Below are 16,121 nucleotides of genomic sequence, written 5' to 3'. Positions count from 1 at the left end.
CCTAGGATCTTCTTGGTCTGTCTGGTTCAGTCACTGACTGCCTAAATATTCTGCAGCAACATGCATGTTTCAACATCAGCTTCTATATATGCATGGTTTGCTTTTATCAAAGGTTCTTACGCAGCTACATTGTAAAGCAATTGAATACGCCTCCTGGCAAAGGAGTTAATAAACTAAAGCATATCAAACTATAAAGAAGCTGTGTTTATTGAAATGTTATTCAGATAGGTATAACAGTCATGTGAGTGTTGTACATCTGCACACATGCCTGGAATTCACAAACTAGTCTCTGCTTCTGCATGATGTGTTCTGAGTGCAGAAAGCCAAACGAGCTCTGCATTCAGCTTATTTAGAGAGTGTCTCATTTATATGGAAGCATTCCTCTTTTCCAGGCTTATTTTCACTCCTTCAGTCAATTCTCACTGAGTTTCTGTGCGTTAATTAGCAAAACCTTCAGCTTTCAGGAGGTTCATTTCTGTTGAACCAGCTAACAGTGCCATTTGTAAGCCTCATATGGCTCAAGCCTTGTACTGTTCAAATTGTGAAGTGCAATATGGCATAATTAACAGCATCTCTTGTATTGGCAAGCAGAACTGCATCGCATGTCTCGAAGCAATCCACCCACTGCATCTATCAAAACAAAAATCAAACGACTGAAAGTATTGAGCAAGTTGCCAGAAAATCCAGTAAACAGGCAAGAAATAGCTAACTGGCAGCAATTAAAAGATCTGTGTAATCTCTCAAAGATGCCGTGAAAGGTGGAAACATGGTTTACAAGTTCAAATTATGGCTAACCAATATAGCCTTGTTCATCTGCTATGTTTTGCACTAAAGATTCTCCTACCGATATCAATCTGGAAACATTCAGGTTCAGTCCCTGCACGCTTACTGAATTAGCTGATTTTAGCCAAGGCAGCAGAATGGTTAATGGCTTGAATTAGGGAAGACTAAATTAGCCAGATTTCCTGTTCTTGAACAATAACTGAGACTCTTATTGTAAATGTGCATGTGCTAAGGAGCAGGATCAGAATAAGCTGTGCTCTATATTTGGATATTGGACGGGCACTTGCTGTCAATACTCACATAATAAATGATCACATGAGCAAAATATTAGATTGAAATTCCCGCCATGCAACCAAACCTTAGTGAGGCAGTCAAGGGTATTAGATGAGGGGAGGAAATTGGGAAGAAAACTGGAAAGAACAAAAACTAGAATCTTGATGGTTAAAGAAAGATTGTCATTGTTGGAAATTTATTAATACAGCTCTCTAACTGTAATTTTCAAAACATGATCATAACAATGTAATTCATGTTGTGGCAAATATCACTCACGTCACAAATACAGCATTTGCATCTTATGTGTCTAATTTCCTGGGGGTGTTTTACATGATAACTCCACCAGCAGATGATTCAACATTACTGTTACTCCCCCTAAGCCATTCTGATGGAGATTAGTCAGAGCAAAAGGGATCACATACTGAGGCAATAGGAACCTTCACATTGTCAAGGAGTTTAAATGGAAACAGGACTTAGCCATGTGGTGAGAATTTGCACAAGGCAATCCGGCCATTAACTGAAGTCAAAATCTCCCAAGGTCAGGATTTATATATTACTGCAATTCCCATTAATCATGACAATGTCTCTACATCATTTTCATGCAGCTCTGTATTTTAATTTACTTTAAATTAACAATATGCCATATCATAATGGGTGGGGGGGCTTGTATTTCCATTTGAATAAACCCCACTCCAGGACAGAACCACCCAACATTTCTGTTTGAAAATCCATATTTATTAAAATTCAAATAGTACCCTCCTTGGCAGCCATTATTATTCTATATATAATTCATCTAAAGCTTTCATTAGATTCTAACCTATAGTTCAGGCCTATATTCTATACATAATTTATCCAAGCCAATTAGTTTCTAGACTGGAGCTTACTTTGTGCATCCATTGTTCTATATATAATCCACCTGATCAGATTTCAGTCTGTAAATCACAGAATTGCCATGCATTCACTATACAGTTTTGTGTGTGTAATTTTTCTTTTGTCTTTGAGTCTTGTTCCAGTTGATGATAGCTGACAGTAACTGCTATGTCCTTGATGTGTGATGATGTTTCCCAGTCCTTGTTGAATTAGAACATCTCAGTTGCTCAGTTGGGGAACGACAGTTGACCTCAATGTCTCTGGGCAAGGGACGTGTGAAAGAACAAATTTAAAATTATTAATATTCTCTCAGCTGATTGCTATCCAATGCAAGAAAACACCTATGCGGATATCAGGTGAGATCGGGATCAGGTATGCTCATAATGATCAAATCACTCATAGGGCCTATGCTCCTCCATGAAGAATAGCTGATTGGGAAAAATATCAGACAGTATCCAGCACCCCATGGAGCCTAGCCAGAAAGGAAAGGAAAACAGTAGTCAAAAAAATCAGCTCCTTCACACCTTCAATTTGAGAAACACTCCCAGCCTGTCCCCGAATGTGGCACTTTATAAATAAAAATATTCATAAAGATAAAAGGAAACAGGCACAAATGAAAGATTGTTAAAGCTAATCACAATTCTTTGTAATAGTAGTTTTTTTTTAAATGATGACGTGCTCCTCCAACATAGAGATGGAAATGATTGTCTTACTAATCTACACGCTGAAAAATTTTAACGTTCAGGTTAACACTGACAACTTAAAGCCTCGGCAATCTTTGGAAAATAAGCCTATCATCCCTCTTGGCTGTGATTGTTACTAATGGAGGTCTTGTTGTAGAGCGTGTGAAGGATATAGAATCTTCCGACAACTCCTTCCCCCTCCCCTCAACATAACAGCCACTGTTAGTTGTGAAGAATAGAAAGCAAGATATTACTGATCATTATATTAACTGACTAATGTTTAATCTCTTCGTCGGCAATGTTACGTTAACACTGGTGGGAAAATGTGTTTATTTTAAATCATTAAGTCAGTAAGTTCCTCCTGTAAAACTGTAGAACTATAAAAGATTGTTAATCTCTTCCCGCCCTTGAACTGCAACATAGAAGATGTAGAAATTCTGAAATAATTAAATATTCTACTTCCCCACCCGCAACTGAAAGACACAGCCACAATACTTTTAGAAAGATGTTTAGTTCACTAATAATAGTCTAACTGTTAGAAGCAGATTACAGTCACATCTAATTAATTCGATCTACAAGCAGCTAGGTTTTCAAGGGCTGTTCCAATTGGGTTTTTCATTGGTATTTGCTGAACTGGAGGACGTGCGATCATTATTACTTATGTCAATTCCAATTGGTGCATTACTTAGCTGGTGATGGGACAGCAATTCACCAACTGTTTTGATTCTCCTCCTACATATACACATTCTGTAAATTTGTGTGCTCATGTTGATAGTGCATCATTTTGGTTAGCCATTTTCTTTAGAAGAAAGAATGTTTATCAATATGAGCAAAGTCAATATTAGAAATGGGACGTTTTCTGTACTTTGTATTTAGAATCAGAACCAAGCACTCTCAGCTCTGAAACAGCCAAGCTTCAGTATTTGAATTCACTAAGAATCATTGTGAAACAATTCAAACCTATCTAGCTCAGTTCCTTTCAGCAGGCAAAGAAAAACATTTTGCCCCCATTAGTCAGAATTGGATTCCAAGCCAGACTCCAGAGGTTATCAGTCCTATCCACTGTGTTATCCAGTTATTGTGCTTAGTTAGTCTACTAGAGCACTGATTCATAGGTTCAATCCTGCATGAAGAACAGAACAATCTTTCCTCAACCATCTTCTCAAACACTCATTCAAGTCTGAAACTTCAGGAACAAAGACTTATGTTGTTGTAAACCTATTACCTAACAAAATAACCTCCACTAGTGGGGATGGTCAAGTCATTGGAAATTCTGTATGATTTCTAAACAAAAATATCAAAACAGTGTAAGGCGCAACTTAACAAGAAATGGTCAAGAATGCCACAGTTTTTATATAACGTTGTACTGCACTCTTATGAGAACCGACACTGAGGCATCAACTGGAGTATCAGACGGAACAAAAGTATTCCCCTTTACCTGATCTATACTGTTTAGGGTATGCATAGGAGCCAACATTGATCGACACAAGAGCTATACAGTGCCAACATTTCCGTTTTACACAGTACTTATTGTTTGATTGTGAGTAAATGGTTATGCTTATTCTATCTTTCCCAAGATTAAGTGTGTTAGTAACACTTTAGAGAATTACTACAGTCCAATTTAAAACCATTGGACATACAGTATAAGTACTCAGCTAGTTTACACTCAGCAAAGTTCATTCAGTGGGGTTAATATTCACAACAATAATTAAACATAAAGTATGTGGGGATTACATCATTCACCCAAAGCAGCAAAATGAAGTATCTTCTGCGAATGAATTAAATATAGGGGTAAGTAAATTGTGGCAGCATTGGGAAGAAATAGATTACAATACTTTACATAAGTTGTCCCTTTTTGCCAATGATAAAAATTAATTGAATGATGACTAACTTCTTTTCCAAGAAATATATTATGCGTACTAGTTGTGATTTCCTGCAGATTGCCATCATAAAGAGCAACATTATATATGGATTTCCAGCCGAGTTACTGCATCTTAGGATGGGGGAAATCATATAATCATAGACTCCCTACAATGCAGAAAGAGGCCATTTGGCCCATTGAGTCTGCACCGACCACAACCCCATCCAGGCCCTACCCCCATATCCCTACATATTTACCCGCTAATTCCCTCTAACCTACACATCTCAGGGCACTAAGGGGCAATTTTGGCATGGCCAATGAACCTAACCCACACATCTTTGACAATGCAAGGAAATGCAGGGTGTGTCACGTAATATTTGCCCTGCTCTCATAGGTGCCTGATCTTGGGTACACTTGGTTGATTGTTAGGCAATATAATTAAGAATCAGCAGAAAGTTCCAGCTAATAGACAATGACTTCCAGGACAGAACTAGTATTACTCCAGCTCCGATATAACAAATAATTTAAATTGTATGATAGTCACGAGTTCTCATGCAGTTCAACAAGACACTAATAAATAGTCAAATAACAATTATGAACTTGTGGTTCACTCAGACAGTTTCTGCAATCATACAAAGATCTTGGCTGAATTCCTTAGAATTGATCAAAAGATGTCAGTAAATTCTATTCAATATATTTGCCTCAACTTAACCCTCCACTTAAGGAGTGACAAAGTAGAGTGGAATAGATAAGGTTCTATCTCACTAAATTTCCGTTTATGCTTCCATTAGTCACACTGATCAATAAATCTGTGATATTAATTTGCACTTATTGACATCAGCTTTTCACAGGACAAGGACAAAGACGAAACATGATAAACATCTCAATACCTAGATCCTGCCAAACAATAATGAGGTTGAGGTTAGTACACACAGTTGCAGCTTTCAAAAGTGTATTGGATAAGTTTCGGAAGAGAAAAAATGTAGGACCAAAAGGAAAGGGTTGGGGAATGTGACCAGCTGAGTTGCTTTTGCACAGCTGGCACAGTTATGATGGACCGAATGCTGTAACCATTCTATGATTCTTTAGGACCAATACTAATATCCTTAGACAGCATATCAGTGACTTCGGCAGGAAGGAAAATGATCTTTTCTTTTACAATTTTTTTTATAGAGATGAACAAGAAAAGAAAAAGTAGAAAGGACAAACACGTCCACAAACAAGAGGGAAGCGGAATCCGATTGAGAGAGAGAGACATACACACGAGCAAAGTGATAAAAGTGAAAGAATGACAAAGGGAGGATGGAAACACAAAGAGATACAGATCACAGCGCTGGTAGAGACAAAAAAAGAGACATAAACACATATTGACAAGAGAACCAAATGTAGACACGGTTAGGAAAAAGCAGGTGAACGTGCATTGATACCAAGATAAATGGACAAAGTGAAGCAGAGAGACTAAGCTAGAAAAGAAACAATAAGAAGCAAAGACAGAAAATTACGGACACAAAGATAGACCGAGGGATGAAGCAAAGCAGAAACAAAGGGAAGTCAGACAGAAAGACACAAAATGATTGATTGCCCATGGCTAGGGGGAGGGGGTGGGGGAGAATGAGGAATTACAATGCATCCAAACTTTTTTGATTAACACAGGCCATGTGACAAAAGCTAAATAAAATTTATATTGTGCACATGTATATATTCCTAAATATATAACTGATGATTGGAAGTGATTAAAACACAACAAAATTATCAAAGGTTTCGGATGATCTCAACCTGTAAGAACATTCTTATAACCTTACATACAAAAACATAATGCTGGAAGTATCAGCTGGTCAGGCAGCATTTGTGGAGAGGAAATTAGAGATAACCTTTCAGCCTAAGACCTTTCATCAGAACTGATGATTGGCCATAGCTGAAATGTTAACTCAATATATTTTGGGCTTTTGTAACCCCAGTATGAGATTATAGCTATATACTGTATGAAATATATTGTGAAGAAAGGAAGGGAGGAAGGAGAATGTCATCTAGATGTTTACTGATAAACTTTGTGACGGGCGATGCCCCGAGCTAGTAAAAATCCATCCACTGATGCATGAAAGTATTTAAACCGAAAGATTAATTACAACCCCTGCAACTTTATCAAATAATCGTGGACATAGGCAGGGAGAAGTATGTACTCTACAAGCGAAAATATCGATTCTTTAAACACCCATCGGTAGAATCCGATCATGAGCACCTATTTACAGTCTGGAATTGCGACACAATTCTCAAGTTTCTGCTATGATTTTTAACTCGTCTCTCTAACTGAACACGATGGGAGTCACATTTTCATTAGATTTCTGAGAGACGTTCCATAAAGGACTGTCCCTCCCTCACTGTTCCCGCTTCCTTCTGCATCAATTTAACTCGGCATATTTCAAAGTTAACTTCAATCTCGGCTGCTGTTTCCTTTCACCCAACCCCTTTCAACAGAACAGTAGGTGATACAGGTAAATAGAATAAAATCAATGCATCTGTTCTCACGCTTATTCACAGATGAAGCTGAGTACAGGGCTGTCTAACTGGCCAGTGCTATGGCTGGGGGAGGCACTTCAGTGTCAGTGAATGCAATGTAAAGCTCAGCCCAGTTCTCTCTGTCTCGCTCTCTCCCTCTATACTCCGCACCCCCCCCCCCCCCGCCCAACCTTATATTAAAAGCTCAGAAATGGAGAAGACTAAAAACTCCAACGTGAAAATGTGACCCTCCGGCATGTGTGTCTTGCCGAGTAATCATTCTACTCATTATATGCGGTCAGTTATTGGTGCACTTTTAATTACACCCGGGGTTGATGCGCTTTTCGATTCTAAATATGAATGACAAAAAGAAACAAAAGGAAGAATGATTTTGGACACTAATTGGAACAGGATCTTCTCAACTAGTCCTCGACGCGTCTGTTTGGTATCAGAGGGAAGGGATAAAGTTCAGAGGCTGGGTCTGTGTGACTTACTCTGGGTTGCAGGGGATGGCAGCCCTGGTGCTGCTGATAGCGGGGTGCTTGTGCTGCGGATCCTGGTGATGGTGCTGAAGGTCCAGCTCCTGCTCCAGCTGTTCCAGCTGTTCCAGCGGCGGCGGCTGCTGCTGCTGGTGATGGTGGTGGCGGTGTCGATGCTGCTGCTGGTGGCCGCTGCCGCTCGCTGGCTGATCTTTCAGGCACTGGTTCTCCTCCAGCAGCTCCTCCACTTTCAGCTCCAGCTCGTGGATCCTGTGCCTCTGGGTCTGGATGAGGGTCTGCTGGTTCTGCACGATGGTGGTCAACTCCTTGAGATAGAGCACTGCCCTCATCGGGTTCTCCATCAGGCTCTCCATGCTGAGGATGGTGCGAGGAAGAGGGGGAGAGGATGGAGATGTGGCAGGCAAGGCAGAAGGATGCTGCTCAGAGCTCAGCCTGCCCCTGGACCAACTGCTAAACTGACGCACACACACGTTACTTAAAGGGACAAGCCGCGTGTTAAAGGCACTGCAATAGGAGTGATATTCGAGCACATGCCGACAAAAAAGGATCATTTAAAACAAATATTTGCACAAACCTTTTTGTGAAGAGCAATTATTTATTTTCTCTTTTGATCTTTCACTGATCGAAGCACCCCATCCACAAACATTCACTCCCTCCACCACCAACCAGCGGTGTGTACCATCTATCTATAAGATGCACTGCAGGAACTCACAAAGCTCTCTAGGCAAAACCTTCCAAACCCACAACTACTACAATCTTGAAGGATAAGGGCAGCAGATAGCTGGGAGCACCACCATGTGGAAGTTCTCCTCCAAGTCACTCATCTACAAACATTCACTCCATCCACCATCAATGCACAGTAATAGCCATGTGTTCCATCTACAAGATACGCTGCAGGAACTCACCAAGTCTCCCTAGGCAGCACCTTCCAAACCCATGACCTCTACCATCTTGAAGGATAAGGGCAACAGATATCTGGGAACACCAGCACCTGGAGGTTCCCCTCCAAGTTACTCATGATCTTGACTTGGAAATGTTTCGTTGGGTCAAAATCTCGGAACTTCTCCCTAACAGCACTGTGGATGTACGTACAGCACATGGACTGCAGCAGTTCAAGAACCACCATCTTCTCAAGGGCAATTGTGGATAGACATAAATGCTTGCCTAGCCTGTGATGCCACATCTCGTAAATCAATTTTTCAAAAAGCACAGCAAAGTTGCACATTCTATGTGTCTTTATCTTCAAATCTTAAAAGGTCTATAAAGGTCTATAATGGGGCTGCACAGTGGCTCAGTGGTTAGCACTGGTACCTCATAGCACCAGGGACCACATTCAATTCCAGCCCTGGGTCACTTTGTATGCACAGTTTGCACATTCTCCCCATGTCTGCATGGGTTTCCTCTGGTTTCCCCCTAGAGTCCAAGGATGTGTAGGTTAGGTTGATTGACCATGCTAAATTGACCCTAGTATCAGGGAGATTAGCAGGGTAAATAGGTGGGGTTACGGGAATAGGGCCTGGGTAGAATTGTGGTCAGTGCAGACACGATGGGCCAAATGGTCTCCTTCTGCACTGTAGGGATTCTATGAAAGCTTTTGTTTTATACTGTACTTTTATTTATACTTCCTACTGCTCCTGGACCAACTGCTAAACTGACATACATGTACATTATTTAAAGGGACAAGCTGCATGTTAAAGGCACTGCAATAGGGGTGATATTCAAGCACATGCCAACAGAAAATGATCATTCAAAACAAATATTTGCATAAACTTTTTGTGAAGAGCAATTATTGAAGAACAATACACCAGATAGTGACCTGATGTAGCCTGCACGCTATCGCTATCTAGAGAGGATTGCAGATAGGTAGGAAGAGTCTTCATCTGATGAGAAATGGGTGATGTATTAAATACTCCACAATCCAAGTAAGAGTTCAGTCCCCAGATGGAAAACAACCTGGCAATCTCAGTCACCTCCCCCTTTGTCTTATATAACTTTGAAACCATTCTGCTAACCAATTACTTTCTAAAAAGGAAGACTCACAAACTGCTCTGTAAACAGTATGGATCCAAATGCAAAAAGTCAGGAAGATTTTTATGTGCACCCAAAAAACAGGAGTTAGAATCAAATCCTGAACCAACCAAATGTCAACTATTACTTCAACTATATACACCTCCATTGGCTTCAGCAGTGCTGCTCTGGATCATGTTTGGTCTTTTTCCAGATAGCTGCTGACCTCTTGGAGTTGGAGCCTATGATGACAGGGTTACAAACTGGAGCTCCTCAGCTGCGGCTTTCTGGCCCTGCCTCACGATGGGATATTGTTGAGGATGCTGCTTTGTAGTATCACCATCACTCCCATGGATGCTAAAGCATATCACTGCCATTCTGCAAAAACACACTGTAGGAAATGAGTGACATTTTGAAAGCCCTTGTCCATGTGGTCCACCAGTTTTTTTCATCCACTAGACCATGCTGTGCAAGGAGGGAGTTGATGTTACAGCCCATGATCCAGATGGAAGTCATCTGACTTTCCATCTAAGCTGCCAAGGCTGGTATAACAAACCTCAGCTGGTGGACTCCAGATACAATGACCCCTTCTTAAAGACTGTAGGATGGGAATGCCATTTGAGAACATTTTTCCATACTTACAGACATGGCCCCCAAATTCTTTGCCAACCTTTCCAGTATAGTTTCTAATTCTTGGTGTGCCTCAAGCACTCCTGTCATGGTCTGAATATTTTTCCCATTCAACAGAACTAAGAGAGGACACCAGTGTTCAGTTAGACATCGCTGGAATTGTTCCTTCCATGAGCATCTGCTCCTGCTCACGTGAGCTCTGTATTCCATCCTCTAACTCACCATCTATCCCAACCAGAGTGAGAGTCTCAGCATTGGTGCTTGGGAATCATGGAATTCTTTTTTAATCATTCATGGGGTATGGGAATCATTGGTAATCTCAGCATTTATTGACCATTTCTAACAGTCCTTGACAAAGTGATAGTAAATTGCCTTATTGATAAGAACTGACTGACTTGTTAAGTTATTTCAGAGGCAGTTAAGAATAAAGAACTTGGCCGTGGGCTACAGTCACATATCAGCCATATTGAGCAAGGATAGCATGTATCCTTCCTAAAGGACAGTTGTGAACCCAAGAACCTCACTGTCACTATACTAATACTAGCCTCCGATTCCAGATTTCATTCAATTTACAATTTGAAATTTGGAACCATGGCCCCAGCATATTAGCTCTGGCCTCCTGATTACTGGTCTGGTAATATAACCACTATGCTGCTATATCCCATGCAAATTTGATTTCTCAGAAGGGATGTCCTTCTCCAAGGTTTCCTTTTCAGAAGTTTATTCTAGAAGTTGCTGCTGCAGAGGAAGGCATAGAGAACAGAGAAAAAGGACAAGAATTGGAATGGCAGTGAGAGGTTGGATATTTGCACAAAAAAGCTTGACCATTGTGATTGAGGTTTATAAACTGATTAAAGCTGCAAGTGTTTGTGGCTCCACGAGCAGTACAAGTGAAGTGCACTGACTTTCCCTAATAAGATGCCCAATTCTAAGCTGTTTGGTCTAGATGTCTTGCTTATTTCCATCATCTGCCTCTTCATTTGACTCTTTCTCCACTAGTTTTATTTTTTCTCCTTTATGTGCCATGTTGTCCTCTCCTGAAGGAGAATAAGAGCTAGAAGTGGCTATTACGAAGGCAAGTGCATGTGGAGGGCTTCTCAACGTAGCACTTCAGCTGAAAGCAATAAGAAGCAATAAGCTCCAGTAATGGAGATACCTTGGATGGAATCTTCCAGTTCCAACATTAGTGGGAAACTTGGCAAGTTTAATTTGGTATGAGACCACAAACCAGTTTTCTGATAGTGGGATGAACTTTAGGAATTATGTTCTCTGGACTTTAAAGGCAGATTAAAGTGACTTGAGCTTCCTGACAAACAATGTGAGAAAGCTCTTTTGCATGATTTAGCATGTCATGCATGTTCATTAAAAGGCCAGCTCATTGGATTTAAGTTCCCCTTCTAAATTAAGCTCCCCACCTGCAAAAAACTAGAACATTCACATTTATGACTGTATACAAGCAGCATGCACCTGACAAGCTTAACTTCTCCTATGACTTTGAAGTGAGTAGATTCTGCTTTGGCCTTCTTGGGTTCTGCTCACAACTCTCAACCTCTTAGCTTAGATTGGGTGCCAGTAGCACAACCAATGAGTCCTACTGAGGAGAGCATTAATGCCGCATATACTTCTGTAAGATCCTCAAATGAGCAGGCAATAAGCCTCCAAAAGATACATTTCAGATGTGTCCTGAGGGTGTATCAGATCACCACTAGCTGCTGCACCCTGCACTTTCCAGTGCTACAAGGGGAATGGGTGCCTTGACTGAGGGAGACTTGAGATGTCTCCTTCAATGATTAGGATAGTGAAGGAGATGGTGCTGATGAGGGCCAGGATGTTGCTGAACCACAGGCAGACACCATTGCAAGGGTATGACACAACATACAAGCCCATGACAATCTGATAGCTAACAGTTTATAAGCTGAGTAAGCTGCCAAGATATTTCCTTGACTATTTAACTTTCTCTCCTGTGCTGGCTGGAAGGCACCAGCACTTTTTTGGTTTTGGATATAATACTTTGCTCTAATATATCCTGATATATGATAGCTGAATTGAATTTCACTACTTGACATTTGCCCTGTTGGTGGTTTGATCTTTTATATGCACCAAGTTGTGCTGATAAGTGGACAATTAGAACTTGCACAACATGAGCTATCGGAGCGCTGCTCCTTCATCAGGTGCACCGCAGCTGGCCCACTCTGCACGCTGATTTCAGCCTCTCCAGCGGGAATGGGCCCCACCCCTTGGTTTATGATGATATTCACACCAATGGCCTCTGCAGTGGAGCGCTCCACAAACTTGTGATTCCAAATAAACCTGTTGGACTTTAACCTGGTGTTGTGAGACTTCTTAATGTGCCCACTCCAGTCCAATGCCAGCACCTCCACATCATGCTTCACATGAACAGCCTAACAGTCTTCAGCACAATCCAGCCTTGTGTCCAAGGGGCAAAGTGCCAATGCTGGGGGGCACCTTGGTACTGCCCATCGGACATGGGGCATTGCCTAGGGGGTGGGGTATATGGGGGAGGGCCTAGGGGCGATCAGTGGGTTGCCAGTCTGTATAGAGATCAGTGGGAGAAGGAGGGTGGCCAGCAATTGGGGTGTGCTGAGGGTAGGTGGGTAAGCTGGTGGGGAACGGGGTTCAGTCAGCCTGATTGGGGGACTGGCACTGTGGGGAGGGGGTTGGGACTGCGGGGGGGTGTGTTATTGTTGGGGGAATAGGTGAAGATCATGACGGGCTGGGGGGGAAGGTCAGGGCTGGGCCCGGAATGTTTGGGAGTGCAGCGATCTGTCCTTTGAGGGGGCAGAGCACGGAGAGCCAGCAATGCAGGGGTTGCAGGGCTGGCCAGCAATCGGGAAACCATCAGTGCGGGGCCACTCCCAGCACTGACAGATTAGCACATGCGCAGTGGTCTGCTCAGTGCACTGATTTCAGCCTCTTCAGTGGGGATTGTTTAAGATGATATGCATGCTGGTGGCCTCTGCAGTGCACAGAGCATAGGAGATTCTTCTCTGAACTCCCACTCAAAAAACCCAATGTGGTTTACTCCAGTTTTCATGCAAACTTGCCACTTAAAATTTTTTTGGGAGAATTCTGGCCTTTGTGTGAGAGGCAAGAAACACTCCAGATGCAGTTTCAGAGTTGAAAGAGTGAATCTTTACATTCTTGTTAAAATATAAACCAGAGACCTTCCTACCGGTTTGGAGGAAGCTGTAGTGGGCATGTCCAATTGTTAACAGTCTTCCTTTTTTTAATTGTCATTTTAACATGCAGGTGAAAGCTGCAAGTAAGGAGGCAATGGATAGTTAACTTCGACTGCAAAAGGGGTTTCGCGAGTAAAGAGTTGCGTTTGAAGTTGACCAAAGCCTTTGTCAGATCTCACACAGTGTTCTGTTTGGCCTGCTCATGGGTGGCAATAGATCTGGCATAAAGGGTTTGCAACCAAAGTGCATCTAGCCTCATTGAAGGACTAGGGTCTTGGCCCATGAGGTTAGAGGGTGTCGAATGATGTCAATAACTAGGGGACACCACCCTCACTACCCAACCCTCTGCGGGGCCCCAAATGCCCCCCTTCGCTCCAGCAGGGAGGGCTAGTTCCCCATTAGTGGGGAGCTACTCTAAACCCTGCTGGAGTGAAGCGCTCCGCTGAGTGGGGAGGGGAGATGCTAGTAGACCTGGAGACATCAGTTCCAGGCCCGCTAATTGTATTTAAATCACATTCAAATGACTATTTAGGTGGTCTTTGCACCTCTCCACTGATTTCTGGCACAGAGTAGATGCCACCGGAAATCTGATGCTGGGAGATGCTAGTGGGGTGCGAACATACGTGTGAACCCCGCAAATCAGCTGACATGACAAACTCCCGACCTGCTGTGCTAAAATACTCTTTAAAACCCATTTCCTTGATCAAACATTTAATCACCTGACCTGATATCCCATTATATGGTTCAGTTTCATAATTTGTTTTACAATGCTCTTGTGAAGTGCCTTGGGACATTTTGCTATATGAAAGACATTTCCTTGTCGTTGTTATGACAACAGAGCAAGATAGAGATAGATGGGGGAATAAGGAAAAAGAAAGAAAATGGACAGAGGCAATAAAGATGAAATAATAAACTTGCAAATTGGAGAACTGCTGAGAGGTAGAAAGAGAATGAAACAGAGGGGATGAAGAGAATCAGACAGAAAAAAAAAGATGGAGATATAATAGGAGATAATGAGGCAAAAGAGAAAATGGAGAGGCAGAAAAACAAAGTCAGCTTGGGCATAGGCTCTACATTTAGCTACTTGCTATAACTATTGACCAAAACCCTTCCACTTCAAAGAAATCAATGTCTACTTGTTCCCACAGTTTTCTCTTGACAATGGAATGAAAGGACCCTTGAGTGGATAATTTTCTATTCTGAGACATGCTTCACAACTTTCAGCAACACTTCAATATCTCTATTCTTATGGATGGGGAAAGGTGGTGGGATAACTCCCCCTTTTTCATTTCTCAGCTGATTGCAACAAGATATATTCTTGAGAAATATTTTGTATTGTGACATTAAAGAAGACATGAACAGATTTTTGTGTAAGTTTAAATTAAATTATAAACATTTAAAAGCAACAAACTCCCAACCCCAAACACGCAGTCGCACCTACACGCAAGAAAATATGATTCCTATAGATATAACATGCACCTACATTACAAACAGGCTAACAGGAAACAAGTTGCTTGTTTAACAAGTCATTAAGGTGGAAGTTGAAAATGGTACCATCCTGTAACATCCTTTTCTGGTTCTTTGAAGACAAATGAAAGTTGGAAATTTCTGACTTTTATGGACAAAACTTTGGCCAAGCTCCTATAGTGAAGGAATATAATCTTGCAGGTAAAACAAATTAGCCTCTTTTCACGTTCTGAGATGACTGTCTTTTAGAAGTGTGGCACTTTCCTTTCTGTCTGGTTATTTCTATTTCTATGTGACCCGACCCAGCCTGATTTGCTGCCTATATGGTGGATCAATAAAGTATTGACCCCTCTGTAGCCAGTTTCAATCATAAGGTAGCAGTATCGAGGTATTCCATGACCACCCAATAGCTTGGAGCTGATGTGATTGATTCCTTCTTAGGAGTGGGGATAATTGATAGCTCATCAACATTCCAGGTAGGGTTGCCAAACCTCCATTAGTCTGCATTCTCAGGAAATTGAAGAAAATTCTCCAGAACACTGCTGTTGCAATGCTGTAGAAAAACAATCATTGTGACAGTTAAAAAAAAATTGTTTTATAAATGTTCTTTGAACATTTCTCTTGATCAGATAAAGAAATATGGAAAGTGGTGTGGAAAAGAGCTGTTTGGCTTTCAGCAGCTGATATAGTGGAGTGAATGTATTAGCTAAATTGGGATGAATAATACACAACAATCCCTACAAATGCTCCAAGTTCTTCTTTGTTCTCTGGGGGTCTCTGCTTTCAAACTTCTCTCAACCTTGTTGGGTGAATACCTTCACCATTTATTTGATGACCCAAGTATGTTGACAGCATGAAATAATACTTGTACATTTTATCTTTGATGCCATTCCCTTGAATTTGACCTAGGATCTTGTTCAACTTTAAAACGTGGGCTCTTTCTGTCTAATTAAAATGTCAAACATACAAAATCATAAGTGGGCTTGACAGGATAGATGGTGAGATGTTTTCACCCATGGGAGAGTCTCAAACAAATAAAGGACCGGTCATTTAAACTAAGGTGCATAAAAATTTCTTCTTGCAGAGGGTGGAGAATCTCTGGAATTCCTACAGATGGTAGAGGCTGAATCATTAGAAGTATTGAAAATGGAGGTGGATAAATATTTGATAGATTGTGGAATAGAGGACTTCGGAGAAATGGCACAGAAAAGGAGTTGAGGCCGGCATAGATCAGCCATGATTGTATTGAATGGTGGCTTGAAGGGCCTGATGGCCTACTCCAGTTTCTATTTCTTGTATTCTTGTATGTCATCTAAGAAGCAGCACACTACTTTCATTCCATTTAGTACCT

The 16,121-nt window shown here is 41.5% G+C and overlaps 1 protein-coding gene across 3 annotated transcripts in view; it reads right to left on the bottom strand.

Moving 5' to 3' along the window:
- LOC145344127 (IQ motif and SEC7 domain-containing protein 3-like) overlaps nt 1-7,891 on the bottom strand; it is a 436,903-nt gene extending 429,012 nt beyond the window's left edge. For all 3 annotated transcript variants that reach the window (XM_080190991.1, XM_080190994.1, XM_080190992.1), the window contains exon 1: nt 7,461-7,891. In XM_080190991.1, the coding sequence (XP_080047117.1) occupies nt 7,461-7,819 (359 nt within the window). In that variant the 5' untranslated portion in view covers nt 7,820-7,891. The remainder of the gene's footprint in view (nt 1-7,460) is intronic.
- Between the last annotated feature and the right edge of the window lie 8,230 nt (nt 7,892-16,121).

This window comes from Carcharhinus amblyrhynchos, chromosome 6 (assembly GCF_965287045.1).
Source record: "Carcharhinus amblyrhynchos chromosome 6, sCarAmb.v2.hapA, whole genome shotgun sequence".
Taxonomy (NCBI): domain Eukaryota; kingdom Metazoa; phylum Chordata; class Chondrichthyes; order Carcharhiniformes; family Carcharhinidae; genus Carcharhinus; species Carcharhinus amblyrhynchos.
This window is presented reverse-complemented; position numbering and strand designations above follow the sequence as displayed.